We start from the raw sequence: 15284 nt of genomic DNA, 5'->3' as shown, positions 1-15284 counted from the left end.
GGTGAAATGCTCCCATTTCGGACCGGATCGCGCGATCCAGTAGCGATGGGGGCAGGTAGTTCGAAGAACCAGTAGCAAAAATCCCTGCTCCCCCCCACTGCCCACGCCTCGCTGTTCCTCTTCTCTGCCCTGAAGCTCTCGGTGGTGATATAGCTGCAAACGGCTTTAGCGGCACTTCAAAGGACCGCACAACAGCTGATCAGCGCTTAGGCAGCTAGTAGACCAGTGCCTCTATTTTTAAAGAAGGTAGACCGGGGCCTCTCAGTAAAAGGCAATTGGTAGACTGGGGCCTCTATTTTTAAAGAAGGTAGACCGGGGCCTCCCATGTTTTGTATATTTTATTATTTTTATTATTTATTATTATTGACCATGCCCATTCAGTCACCTGACCACCAAGCCACACCCACCAATTAAGCCACACCCACAGAACCAGTAGGGAAAATTTTTAGATTTCACCCCTGCTTTCCCATGTTCTAGACAGCCAACAGTATGCTTTCAGATCTACTTCTACAGTTGCTGAAGTGTGATTTTAAAAATGAATTTCTTACAATACTAATTAAAACGGAAGTCCACAAGGTTGCCATGCCACCTGAGTTAATTAGATACAAACATGGGTGTAGTCATCCTCCATGGAATTTCACAGCCCTGTTTTTCTAACAACACAAACAGAAGCAGTTGGGGAAGGAAAGGGTAATCGGGATCTGCCTCCCATTAATTGTTTTCTCTTATAATACATGTTTCAGGAATGAGTTACTAGATGTGCGCTGGAGTTTTTAGCCTGTTTTCTTGCATTCCAGTTTTGATGGGAGAGATGGAGGTAGAACCTTTTTTTTCTCCATTGCTCCAAAAAGGAGTCAAAAATTCACTGTTTGCCAGCTGTTCTGGATGCTAGTTTTTATTCAGACTGAGGCGTGTTAGGGATGTAGGTACAATAACGGGTAGGTTTCTTAGCATAAAATAGCTTTAAATTCCATTGATTCTTTCCGGATTGCATATAATGTTTAAGGCGCCTCTTTGTGGAAATATGAATAGACTTTTATAACTAAAGGTTTGTGTGCGTATGCGTGTGAATCGAACAAGAAATGATTAGCCAATTTTTCCCTCTTCTTCTGGCAGATCTTTTAAAATTGCATGATGTGTGATGAGTTGGAGATTCTTAACAGGGAGATTGAGAGGTTATTACAGAGCAGCATCGTGGAAAGAAGCTCTTTAAGCTCAGAATCTCTTCAGACATCAACCTCTGGTTCCTGGGATGTAGCTACTGCTTCAAGCAGTGGACCACAAGGCAGTTTAGTGAAGGTATCCAGTACCTCAAATGTTGTTTTCAGGATTCGCAAGAGCATCCTGTCTTTTCTCTATTGACTTAACCTTCATAATATCTAGAAAGCCTTCCATGATTAGCGTTAATCTGGATGTATTCACAATGCAGCACATTTTAATGTGAAAAGAAATTACATGAATAGAGGAAAATTACTGTTTTAACTGACAAGAGACATTTCACATGTCCCTACAAGTTACTGGATAATAAGCCAGTTGTGGAATATAATTGGGCTAATTTTACAGGCTGTTCAATTTTTTTTTCATGCAGATGGCAACTAAGATATTACAAATAAAAGAGAAACATGATTTCAGAGACAGAGTAGTTGTTTGAGGGGTTTGCACTTAATAACTAAGGGTGTTGTTCCATAGCTATTGTAGCAAGATACAAAAGTCAGGGTATTGTATAAAATGTGGCTGGTTTTCTGTGAATACCAAAAGTAAATAGCAGAATGTTTCCTGTGCTGCCCCTTTAAGGGAAATGGAATTAGAATGTTCAGATTTTTGATTTTGTGGTAGCTGGGATTTGTCAGTTGGGAAATACCACATTTACTTTAATAATAGCTGGGGCGAGGAGAGAGGTAGATAGCTGGTGCCATATAAACAAATGTTTAGAAATAAGAAATCCAACAGTATTTGCAAATCCTCAGGAACACAGATTATTTTGAGAATCGTTTACTGAACAGAGTAAACATGAATTTTATGTGTATTACTTTGCTTTGTTTCTGTAAATTAGTGATAAGACTTGGTGATTCTTATAGCCTAATAAAATGCTTAATATCTGTTAGATCCCACATTGCTTTGTAGTGTGATTAAATTAACTTTTAAACCTAACTGATGAAAGTTTTAATACCTAGTTTTCTAACTTACACAGTAATTTAGGTGAAGAAAACTATAAATAAATTTTCCTATAACAGGCAGCTGTATCGAGTGGAGCATTGCTGGTTTCAGAGTCTTCAGGATGGCATCCAGATGACCATTACACTATTGGCTTCCCCAGAATAGCGTCTGTTGTTGGGATTATGCTGAATGACTCTGATTTACTTCTGCCCTCCTGTGATTCCTCCCTTGGCTTAAGTGGACAGGAAGAAATAATTCCAGCAACCTCTAATGCTGTGTCAGGTAAAAAGCATTTAGAGGATAGTGAAGACTCTTCTATTTCTCTTGCTTATGCTGGAGACGGGATTCGTCTGTACTGTTAACCTTTCTTCGCCTTCAAAGGTAAACCCTTCCATTAAAATGTCAATTGCATGTTGTGATATACTGTACCACAGAAATTGCGGTGTGACATTAAATCAAATTGGAGATTTTAAATTTCACCAAGGGCTACCTGAGGACAAACGATTGACATATTGGGAGAGAAAGGGTAGCATGCTGCTTTGTTTATGGGATAGCAGTATTATAAGATGAAAGCTGTTTTCTGAGATGGCATTGGTAAAAGCTGTAGAAAAGTTGGAAAGCTGTAGAAAAGTTGGATGTGAACTCTTATGAACAAGACAAAATATATCCCATTCTGGTCTCAGAATTCAGTGCTTCTAGCATCAAGGGCCATTAAACTTACTGCATTATAGGGCAAAAATCATTCTCCAAAATCTTGGGTAGGACTAATGCATAGCATTGCTACCCTAGGTCTGCTGATGCAAGATTAGGAACTGTGATACTATCAAACTACTGTTAGCGTAATGATTTCTGTCTGCTTCCAAGGGCAGTCATACCTTTCATTATGACTTGGTCACAGGATAAAGGACTAAAGTTCAGCGATGCAAAGTGTACTGCAGGGATCAGTTACCTTGTCTGTAGGCCAGAAACCATGCTGCCACCACCCATTTCCAGGGGACTTAATGCTTTGCCTGTGCCAAGGTGAAGCTGTTACCCAAATGGTCACATGAGGAGATGGTGGCACTCTTTCCCTCCTTTGCAGGCCAGAGGAATATGTTTCTTTTTGCAACTATGAGTCAGACAATCATGAGTGATGGACCCCATTCATCCAGCAAACCATAGGCTACCAGTCCCTGGTGTTCTGCATAAGGGGAGCTCTGCAGATAAGGGGATACAACAGAACTGTGTCACAAGTGGAAAAGAGTCTGAACTCTGATTGGGTGGTATCATGAATTTGGAGAGATTTTTCTGGTAGGAGCAATTATGCCCATAACAGACAAAAGCAGAGATTATGGTAAAGTAAGGAAATACAGTACAAATATTTACTAGAAAACTAGAGTGAAGCCAGAACCTTTGAGAGGGTAGGGATAACTGGAAGCTCCAGGTTATCAAGTATGATTAAATCATATTCAGTATTTCTGATAATTTTGTGAGAGGAGAGAGAATGCAAATGTAAGACGCTGTTTTTCAAAGAATGTTTTTGTTATGTGTGTTTCTTTCACAGTATATTTACTGTAGCCCACCTCCTGTTCATGCAGATCTTGTTGCCTTGAAAGACAAGCTGTAAATATTCCAGATCATTTGATAACAGTGCATTCAAAAAGCTCTAATAATAGACCAATTATATAAGAATTGGATCTAATAGATAGTATGAATGAGGCATTAAAATCCTTGCATAGTTAATCTGCTGTTTAAAATGAAATGTAGTAAGTGAGGCTGTATCAGAATTACATTTATGTCAACTGGATGACATTAGGCCAGTCACATTTTTTCAGGCCTAGCAAGGAGGTGGTGGCAAACCACCTCTGAAATCTTGCCAAGAAAACTACAGGGGCTTCTCCAGGCAGTTGCCAGGAGTCACCAATGACTTGAAGGCATGTGCTCACACACAAACATCCATACATGCTTATCATTACTTTTTATCTGTTTTCAGAGGTGACTTTTTGGAACAGTAATATCAGTACTATGGAAGAAGACAGTTTGGAATCTATGACACTGGAGTCTCAGTCTAACATGGAAAATTCTTCTCTTGGTAAATTATTTTATTCAGGGAAGTAAATTTAATAGAAGCAAATCATCGTTTCCACTATTTTGCTTAGGCTGCAAAAGCCCAAATTACACCACTGCTTTGGCAGCTTTTGATGAACTCAAGGGGTTGGATTCTAGTATTTTGGAGTAGCTATTCTTTCTAGGGGAGCACACGAGTTTAGCTCCACTTCTGAATTTATAATTCAGAAGCTGACTTGGACATAGTTGTACAATAGCATCAGGCATTCTCCCTTCATGTTTTCTTGATCGTTATTGCCAGGACAGTCAACTTCTGTAATATTATGACTGTGCTTGTAATGTGTCTGCGCTTTCCCTGCTGAAAAGGATGATGAGGCTTCAGGTTGTGTACACAGGCATCAAGAATCAGAAATATCCCGCTCCCTTACCAGTAATCAAATTCTGTCCTTTATAACAGGGGTCTCGAACCTTGGTCCCTTTAAGACTTGTGGACTTCAACTCCCAGAGTCCCTCAGCCAGCAAAGCTGCAAAGCTGGCTGAGGGACTCTGGGAGTTGAAGTCCACAAGTCTTAAAGGGACCAAGGTTCGAGACCCCTGCTTTATAAAGACATTAGAATGGGGACAGGTAGCTGAATTTTTCAAAGATGTACAGGTAGTCCTCGACTTAACAACCACAATTGAGCCCAGAATTTATGTTGCTAAGTGAGAAATTTGTTAAGTCAGTTTTGCCCCATCTCACGACTTTCCTTGCCACATTTGTTAAGTGAATCGCTGCAGTTGTTAAGTGAATCTGGCTTCCCCCATTAACTTTGCTGGACAGAAGGTTGCAAAATGTGATCACATGACACTGCAACCGTCATAAATATGAACCAGTTGCCAAGCATCTGAGTGTAAATCATGTGACCCTGGGGGTGCTGCAAAGATCATAAGTATGAAAAGTGGTCATAAGTCGCTTTTTCCAGGGCTGTTGTAACTTTGAACGGTCACTAAATGTACTGTTGTAAGTTGAGGACTACCTGTTTTTCTAATGATGGGATAAGAAGTTATATTTAGCTTCATACACTACAAGTGAAGTGAGGCTATGTACTGTGCCCCTAAAAGCATTTTGACAGAGCATACTTGGCAGTATTCCATATTTCTCCCAGGGTGCTGTTCCTTATGAAAGTGATACTATATTTCAGAATTTTGATCTTTATAAAAGACATAATTCTTTCCCTTTGTTAGCTGCGGATGACAAAGATGAACAAAGTAATGAGGATGAACAAAAGACTGTGAAACCCACTAGCAAGGAGTTCAAGAAAACGTGGGGGTTTCGTAGGACTACTATTGCAAAGCGGGAATGCTTAGGAGATGCCGACATGGACATTGCTGAACAAATATCTCCTCAGCAGCAAAGCCTGGCTCTTCGGCGTAGCGGACGACAGCCCAAGCGTACCGAACGGGTGGAAGAATTTCTTACGACCGTGAGGCGCAGAGGACGGAAGAATCTTCCCTCAGCTCTTGATGACTTCAACGAGCCAGCGTCTTGCCATATTACCGATGTTGAAACTGCTTCTGAAGGGAGTGTAGATAGCATCCCCGATATAAAAAATGTAACCCAAAAGAACCGTTCTAATGATGGCAAAGGCCAGCCGGCTCGAAAAGGAAGAAGTGCTAAAGAGCATGACGAGAAAGATACATCTGACAGCGATAGTGATGGGTTAACGTTGAAAGAGTTACAGAACCGTCTGCGAAAGAAACGGGTGGAAGAGAAGCCCTCAGAGCTAACTCTGAAAGAGTTACAGAATCAACCCAGGAAGAAACATCCAGAACAAATTCCTGCTGAGACAGCTGATGTCCAGACCAGCAGCCAAATTAAGCATGAAATAACTGTAAAGCAAGAACCAGGAGCTACAGATAATGCTGAGGCTGGAGAACAAGGATCTGTCTCCAAGGAAACCAGCGAAGCAGGTCAGATTAAGAAAGAACTAAAATGTGCTTCACAGATCGCTGATGAGCTTGAAGAACGCACAAAGGGCAAATCGGAAGCAGAAGTGTATGACCCCAGTACTCTTTATTGTATCTGTCAACAGCCTCACAACAACAGGTATTCTTTTATAAATAATGTCAAAAATATTTCATAAAATCAGTCCAGTAAACTTTGAGAAACTACTATAAATGTATGCGTTATTAAAGATCAAAAGACAGTTTTCATATTAGTGTTTTTAGCAACAAGTGCTATAGACAGTGTTGATAGAAAAGGGGAGAATGGAGAATTAAATGATGATGGAAACAAGTGCATATTAATTTAAATGGTGCGAACAATTGTGTGTTTTAAAGTGCACTGCCACTACAGGGCACTTTTTAAAAACAATTTGGTTTCTCATTGTATTGTAGCAAAAATTCAAAAAAGTTGAATGCAGAAAGGGCTACATAGCCAAAACTGGCAGAGGAAGATAGCTAGCTTCAAAAATAGAAATAGGGACACTTGTTCCTATGAGGTATATATTGGTGGCATACAAACAGAACAAAGCTATGAGTGGGTGGACTCCACATATGTAAGGCAAAACCTGATCTCATCTTTTCTAAGATAAAACCATATATATATATATATATATATATATATATATATATATATATATATATATATATATATATATATATATATATATATATATATATATATATATGGAAAAAACAAAGAGGTTCTAGTCATTTGAGGGTTAAAAAAAATTCTATGACTTGGTTAATATAACTTCATAAGATATATACAATGGGGCATGCTACATGTACAAAATCTGATTGATATACGTTACTGATATTTTGTTAATGCTTTGTTTTTTAAAGGTTTATGATTTGTTGTGATAGATGCGAGGAATGGTTTCATGGGAATTGTGTAGGTATTTCAGAGGCCCGTGGGCGCCTGCTGGAAAGAAATGGAGAAGACTATATCTGCCCAAACTGCACCATTCTACAGGTGCAAGATGAAATAGTTATGGAAACAGGTCAACAGAACACTGTACTGGGACATGTTACAGGTGATGGCACAGAGTTCACAAGCATAGGAACTATTGAACAAAAGTCCATTGAGGATCAAGGCATCAAGGGTCGCATTGAGAAAGCTGCAAATCCAAGTGGAAAGAAAAAACTCAAAATATTTCAGCCTGTGAGTGTTCAAATGATGCAATTTAATTTTACTGAATTATTGGTAAACTTCTGGTGGAAACATTCTGAGTTACCTGCCAAGTATATGTGCGTATTAATGTGACAACGAAATGTTAGAATTCTGACACCCTAGAAAAGAACAAGGAACGTCTTGTAAAATAAAGACTTTTTTAAAGTATAATTTTTATTAAACTTACCAAAACATCAAATAAAGTAAAAATAAAAAAGTGGGAAGATAGGGAAGGGGAAGAAAAGGAAAAAAAAGGCATTAACTTCCAACTTTATCAACTGCAGTAGAATAAAAGTGGTAACTATACTATTGTGTCTGTTACGTGTTTTTAATGTGTTTTTGTTTTTTGTTGGTTTTTTTTTCTTCTCTTTATTTTGTTTTTAAAAATTTAAAGTTTAATAAAAAATATTTTTTTAAAAAAGTGGTAACAATACAGCCTCAACTTTTTATTTTTGCATACTTAAGGTATGCTAGCTATTTCTCTAACAACAAACCTATCTAATCAGCAAATCGAAAAGTCAGAGTTTCACTTATTGCACAAAATCTAGAAACTATTTCTTAGTAGAAACAAAATTAGATGTATTCTTTTCTTTGATTGAAGAGTGTTTTTCTGGCTATTCTTCCATTGTAGGAAATAATTCTTAGCACACTTGTTTATCTTTGTATCCTGTTAGGGGCTCGGTTACTTTTTCTCTCAATTTACTTATTTTTTTCTTCATACACAACACAAGAATCTGACTCATGAAATGCAATTGCTGAAAATCAATAGCATATCCTTTTTAAAAATAATACAATGATAATAATAATGTAAAATCCATATGGAAAAAAATGTCTACATGGCCAGTGGCCTGCAGCCTAATGGATTATTATTTTGTCGTAGTTCTTTGCTGAGACAAATCATTCCACCATGTTATGGCTTAGCATAATGTGTTACTCTAAGAAAGGACAAGAATAGAAGTTGAATTTGATGGGGGGAAACAGCCATGGAAACTGTATCTTGTTCCTATTGCATGTTAGAAGCAATTATAGCCAGACATTTATAATTACAGACATGCCTACAATTGGCAAACATTACTTGCAAACGCCTTTGATAAAGATAGAAATTTAACTATTGGAAGGAAACCAAACAGCTGGCACTTCGTTTTTACTGTATATAGAAGTATTAGTCAGCTAATAAAGTTCTGCATTACAACATATAGTTATATAGCTAAGTTAAATATATTATAAACATGTACAGTATTAATGGCAATTAATTTTCTGCTGCTACATTTCAGGTGGTTGAAGATCCCGAAGCAGCCAATTGCATTGGCCCAGGATGCTCCAAGGTGGCTCAGCCAGGTTCAGTATACTGCGGGAATGAGTGCATCCTTAAACATGCTGCTGCTACCATGAAATTCCTCAGTGAAGGCAAAGAACAAAAACCCAAAGAGAAAACAAGACCTAAGCCTCCTCTGATAAAACCTCAGACTCTGGTAAGTCTGGATTCGCATTAAATCACATAAAAGTAGTCCTTGACTTACCACCACTCATTTAGCAACTGTTCAAAGTTGCAGTGACAACTGAAGGAAGTAAATTACAGCCCATCTTCGTGCTTATGGCCATCACAGAGTCCCCAAAGTCAAATGGTCCAAATTTGGGTACTTTCCAATCGGCATATATTTATGATCGTTACAGCATCTCGGAGTCATGTGCTCATCATATGCAACCTTCCCAGCTGGCTTCTGGCAGTCATTTAGAGACAAATTGCTTAATTGACTCCGTGATTCACTTAAAAAACTAGGGATTTGCTTAAGAACTGTAGCAAAAAAGGTAATAAAAGGAGGCACAACTTACTTAACAATTGCCTGGCTTATCCTGATCCCAAGTCTGGTCATAGGTCAAGGACTTCCTGCAGTCCCTTGATGATTGTTCGATTTTGAGAGACAAATGCCCCTGTATGGTAAAATATTTTTATTATATACTCAACCTCTCTGCAAATTACTTTGGCCTTTTAGTATGCAGTTAAACATAGTGTTTCCTGCATTCATATAAACCTTGATATGTCACTTTGTTCTTGATTTCTGCTATTGCAAAAGCATTAGTACGAGAAAGATATCTGTTACAAACACAGAAAAAGAGTTTCCCAACTACTAAGGAAGTTGTATCTTATGACCACTGGTCACAGAAAGGTCCCTTGTCCTTTAGAGGTCACCACATTCAAAGAGAGAAAATATAAAAATAATAAATAACTCTTTCCCCCCTGGAAAATGCACTCAGTATGAGTGTTTAGTGCCCTGTTTAAAAGCCCTCTGAAACCTGTATGATTCTTCCAGAATGCCTCCATATACCCTTCTCTGGCATAACATTCATATTCCAATATGATTCCATGATCGATTATGTAATTATGTAACACTACAATTCTGTAAGGTCTGTCCATCCTGCTGTTGCATTGAAATAACTAGCTCAGCTTTTCTCAACCTTGGTGGCAACTTTAAGATGTGTAGACTTAAAACAACCCAGAATTCCCCAGCCAAGACCACTAAATTACAAGGCACATAGTGCAGCGTTTCTCAACTTTGGCTATATTAAGATGTGTGGACTTCAACTCCCAGAATTCCCCAGCCAGCCTTGCTGGGGAATTCTATCATATTTAGTTGTATTTTTAAAAAAGAGAGTATTAACATATAAAAATGCAAATGAAATCCATTTTTCAACATTATATAAACATATTTTATAAAATGTTCATTTTAAAGTAAACATGAATATAAATATTCATTTTTGTAACACAGTATTGGATACAGCCTAAGTAAATAAATTCCAATCTACATTATGTTTAATTCAAAATATATAAAAGAGGTAAAGATTAAGAAAATAAATTATATTGTCTGTAAAACATTTTTCAATTTTATTAGGAGTTTTCTGATCATAAAGGATTATATTGCCCAACGTTTCCTCTTCATCTGGATGTAACATAGTTAACTTTAATAGTTTTGCACACACACAAAAAATCAGTATTCTATACATTATCTCAGTCATTACAGTGTTTCTTTATATTTCTTCTTACCCAGTTTTTAACAAGCTCTCAGAGCAGCTAACGGTAGGGGAAAAACCAACACTAAGCCATTCTTGTAATATGTATTCTCCCCCCCCCCCGGCCCCCTGATTTTTTTAGTTAAAGTTCATTTTTACAACTGTGTAGTGAATTTTAAAAATTTGAGCATATTCCTGAATGGGGCAATTCTTATGTTTAGTAATTGAAGCTATAATTAGGTTTTCATTGCCATCAGAATAGCAATAGGGCTTAGACTTATATACCGCTTCACAGTGCTTTACAGGCCTCTAAGTGGTTTACAGAGTCAACCTCTTGCCTCCAACAATCTGGGTCCTCATTTTACCCACCTCGGAAGGATGGAAGGCTGAGTCAAACTTGAGGCTGGTGAGATTCGAACTGCCAAATTGCAGTCTGCCGGCAGTCAACAGAAGTAGCCTGCAGTACTGCATTCTAACCACTGTGCCACCTTGGCTTGAATAGCAGCACCAAAGGTTTCACTAAACCAAATACTTAATGAAATGTTTTTGTCTTCATTTAAGGGTAATTAATGTGTTTTAGAAATGATTTCAAGTTGGTGGGTAAAGATTTTTGGATAAGTGTGCAATATTTGGATTAATGTACTAGAAAGTCAAACACTTGTCAGCAGGAAAAATTCTAAGGTCATGTAAAGCATTCATCGTGCAGAATGAGAGATTGGTCCAGAATTTGATTTCTGCTTCAAAAAGATATATTATGCATATCTTTTTGCATAACAATATTTCCAGTATATCTAAATTGATTTGCCCTCTTCCTGTGTCATAATGATTTTATCCTTGCAAAATATAGTGATTAGGGTTCTGCTGGTTATACAGGCGGGTACCAAACCTTTGTCAATACAGAAGAGGCCAGTTGCTGAGAAGAGAGAGATGATCATGAAGAAAACGCCAGTGGCCACAATTAAGACAGAAGCAAACGCTCAGACAGTTGGTAAAGAGCCAACCCCAGAGAGCAGCACACCATCCTGGGCCAGCGATCATAATTATAATGCAGTAAAGCCAGAACAGACTCCTGCCATTTCACCAGCACTGTTATTCAAATGTATGTATTTTCCAGGGATATTCTTCTGCAGTCGTTTATTCTTCCTATCAATACATTTTCCATTTTGGGGCCGGCAAAAAAAAAAGAAAAAGAAAAAAAGGGGGGATTTTAATGGCTCCCTTGCTCTATCTTCAAAGATTGACACACATATTTTCTCAGGGGGAAAAATCCAAGGTTCATGCATAGTGTTATTAACAACTTGGGTGTTTTTGTTTAGTTGTATATAATTGGAATTTAATCTGCAAAGGTAGGCATAGTTTTCTTTACGTGCTCCATAGAGGGTAGCTATAGTCTTAACTGAAGGTAGGTAAAATCATTTATAATATTAATATTATGTAATGTATGGCATAATTGTATCTACTGTTAAGATTGGCCCCTTGTTATTCCTTTGCATTTTGACTTAGAAATGTCAGAATTTGTAAGCTTTTAAGGGATTTGAAGTTGAACCATTAATTTACCTCTTTACACAAACACACCTTTTTATCAGTTTTGAGGAGAAACTCCTACCAAGAAAATGAAACTCCGGAAGTGATTCCAGAAGCCCTGCGTAAAATCCAGATGCTTCCTTTGGGTTTTTTTTTCTTTTTTCTTTTTTTTTAAATACAAAAACTGTGTGCTATATAAGCTCTTTTCAAAACAGGAAAGCAGATTAAGAATTCTCAGCTTGTACATGATAAGTATACAGAATATCTTTAACATCTTTGTAACCTACGAAGGTAAGTAAATAGATGCTTGATAATGTAAAACCATTCTTCTTTTAGAAACTTTTTTACCCTTCTGTTTAAATATGTTACAGTCTGCAGTCTGGATTTCACATTTTTTCATTTCTGATGTATTATTCGAGTCAGTGTGAACCTTGATAGGGTTCCGGGCATGCAAAAAAATTGACTTCATTTTTTCCCATTAACCTCTGATGGCTGAGTTTGGCTACATCTTTATAACCATTGGAAGATGACTTTGATGAACCCGCTGGAGGAGTGGAGCTCCCAGGCTTGAGGAGAAATTATCCAGAACATCTTCCTGCTCCCCTTCACATGAGGGGTGTAGCCCTCCATGTTTACAGTTCTTGCTTGACAGTCATATATGGAAGAAATATTATGTTTCTAAGGCTTGTGAATCTTGAACCCTTCTTCTAAACTCTTTATAGGAGTGTCGTAGAATCGTAGGGTTGGAAGGGACCTTGGAGGTCTTCCAGTCCAACCCCAAATAGTTTTTCCTCAGTCTTTTCATTAATTCAGATGACCAGTTGAACATTTCCAAAAGGAATTGGTCACTTCTGTACGCATATTTGTTAACATCAGCAGCCTGAAAGTAGCACTTGATTTTCAGCATATGTGGATTTTCTTCCTGCTATTCTCAGAACTGTTTATACTTGTTGGGCAGTTCAGGTACTAACAATTTAATTTTTCATATAAGTGTTCTTACGTAGAGTAATAACAACATTGGGAGTCTTTTTCTAAAAAGCTTATAAGTTAAAAGGAGATCTGTAGTTTGATCATGTTTTTACAATTGCTGATGGACACAGAAATGAATGCATTCACTTCAGTTTATGTTTAGTGAAGAACTTTCATTATCTTAAGAAGACTTTTTGGCTTGACTTTGAAGGTAAGTTAATTGCTGTCTTGAAGTTCTTTATGTCCCTTCCAGATACCAACTATAAATTCATACGTTAAATCAACTCCATTATCCTGCAGTGATTTAGGTTATCCAGGAAAGAGTTACTCTTGGTGTAGGAGAGTTATGCAATATTTGTAGATAGCAATTAATGGTTAATATTATGTAGGGTGAGTACAGTAAGAATTAACCATATACAGAAGTTAGGTGATCGTCATCTAATGAAGTAAGATTAGATCTCCTAAGCACACACAGTAGTCTGTATTTATATGCTTTTCAGCCTTTAAAAGAGACATGAATATTGTAGAAAAAGGTGTGTTTTGCAGCATTTGGTGTTAAGGCTGTGCCACCATACTTGAATAACAGAATTTCTTGGTTCCAGTTGCTTTTGTATCTGTTTACTGTTCACAAATGTCTAAAATAACTTAAAATGTGTGTCGTCTGCTTGGTTCCTAAGCTGTCCCCAGATTGTTGGGAAGATCTCCACTATAACATCTGGATTTCAGGGTTGTTCTTCTGTTTTTGTTTTTACTTTGAGAGAATGGAAAAGACTTACTGGTATCTTTAATCATAATTATATGTTAGGTCTTAGAAATGTATTATCTAGCTGATCTAAATCTCAGGCAACCTAGTGTTTAATTCTAAAAAAAATTACACACTGTTTGATGGTTCCAGATTTTTTGGTCAGTGGTTCCAAGAAAACAGCTAGTGTTCTCCAGAAAGTAGGGACCCGTAGTCAGGCATGGGTTAACTTCCTCTGATCCAATTGGACTGAGTCTGCTAGTTGAAAGGCTCCTCCTCTTGCTGTTGCCTCCCAGCTTTCAGACTTGGTCTGATTGGACAGACGTGCCTTTGAGCTGTCCCAAACATTTTACAGGAAGACTTTTTTCTATTCTTTAAAAGATTTTTCTACAGGCTCCCTTGTCATCTGTTGAGCCCTGCATTCCCAGCGTGAATAGCTTAGCCTGATACCGCTGAAGGCTACTGAGCAGCATTCCTTCCGGGGACCTCCTGGCTTGGCCGGTTGAGAGCAAAATAGCGTATCAACACATTATTAGGCCTGGAACACTAAATTCTATCTTAAATTTAGCTTGAAAGGGTTTCCTAATAATAAGTCATTCAGAAAGTTATGAAATTAGGTAACATTGATAATTTGAGGTTAATTTAGCCAGAGAGGATCTCATAATATCCTTTACAATGATACAAGAGGCTGTGAATCCTTTATTTAAATTGGCCCTTGAATGTAAGTTTCTTATATCTAAAACCAACTGCCAAGCTATTCCACAGTTCTGGAATTTATGTAAAACAAATGAATATGTAGATTAGATGAGGGAGTGGAATTTCAAAATACTAGCACACCTGCGCTATAAAAGCAAAGCCAATGAATCACAACTTGTTCCTGCTGTAATGGTTTCTGGTTTATTTTGTATTAGTATTTCAGGTGCTGCGCTTTATTCTTCATTAGTGGATGAAATAGGATGTTGTTTCATTTATTGTACCATTCTGAAGGTGCGTTGCTTCTTAAGCCTTTGACACGGCCTTGAGATAAAAGTTGTCACAAAAATAGTGGTTTTGAGAATCCAAATAATAGACAAAATCATAACATGGTAATAAGCTTTAATTGGAAATCCAGCCAATATATCCCAAGGATGAGGCTTGTGCCACCCACTGGGAGGAAAAGGGAAAATGTCCTACATTTTGCCGTTCCCATTACTTTGATTCTGGCTGTCTAGAATCAGAACATTTAATCTCATTTCACGCCTCTTTTTCTAAGCCCAGGGGAGGGGGGGACAGAATCAGTCGTATGATTAGAATCGGGAATCAGTAGCCGCCTAGAGTAAAATAAAAAAAAAAAAAAGATGGGCAGGTATGTAAAGGAAAGAAAAAATTGCAGTGAATGTTTTTAAATAATTTGAAAGCTGTTGGGTTTTTTTATAAAAAAAACCCTAAAAAGGAGTTTATAAGCAGCCGGATAAATCAAACTAAAAACAAATACACAATTAAGATTGGGAAATAAACCCTACAGAGAGGGAAAAAAAATAAATGCAAAATTATTTTAAACAAAAGGATCAATTTATTGTACTATTGTCTTCATTGGAGAAACAAGCAGTAAAAATTCTGATCCTTATTCACTGCATCACTGCATATATATATGTGTGTGTGTGTGCGTGCGTATGCATGTGTGTATACACACGATTGAATGAA

At 37.5% G+C, this 15284-nt stretch overlaps 1 protein-coding gene across 5 annotated transcripts in view; it reads left to right on the top strand.

Annotated features, from left to right (window-relative positions):
* DIDO1 (death inducer-obliterator 1) overlaps nt 1–15284 on the top strand; it is a 69850-nt gene that overhangs the window by 14081 nt on the left and 40485 nt on the right. For 2 of the 5 annotated variants that reach the window (XM_058178002.1, XM_058178003.1), the window contains exons 2-7: nt 2235–2439; nt 4130–4228; nt 5428–6289; nt 7030–7348; nt 8632–8829; nt 11240–11465. In XM_058178002.1, the coding sequence (XP_058033985.1) occupies nt 2340–2439; nt 4130–4228; nt 5428–6289; nt 7030–7348; nt 8632–8829; nt 11240–11465 (1804 nt within the window). In that variant the 5' untranslated portion in view covers nt 2235–2339. Of the gene's footprint in view, nt 1–1116; nt 1300–2234; nt 2539–4129; nt 4229–5427; nt 6290–7029; nt 7349–8631; nt 8830–11239; nt 11466–15284 lie in introns of those variants that run through there. The other 3 variants (XM_058178001.1, XM_058178004.1, XM_058178005.1) reach the window with 3 other exon arrangements.

The sequence above is a fragment of the Ahaetulla prasina genome, chromosome 3, assembly GCF_028640845.1.
Source record: "Ahaetulla prasina isolate Xishuangbanna chromosome 3, ASM2864084v1, whole genome shotgun sequence".
NCBI lineage: Eukaryota > Metazoa > Chordata > Lepidosauria > Squamata > Colubridae > Ahaetulla > Ahaetulla prasina.
The sequence above is the reverse complement of the archived record's forward strand: the minus strand, read 5'-3'. Positions and strand labels throughout refer to the sequence as shown.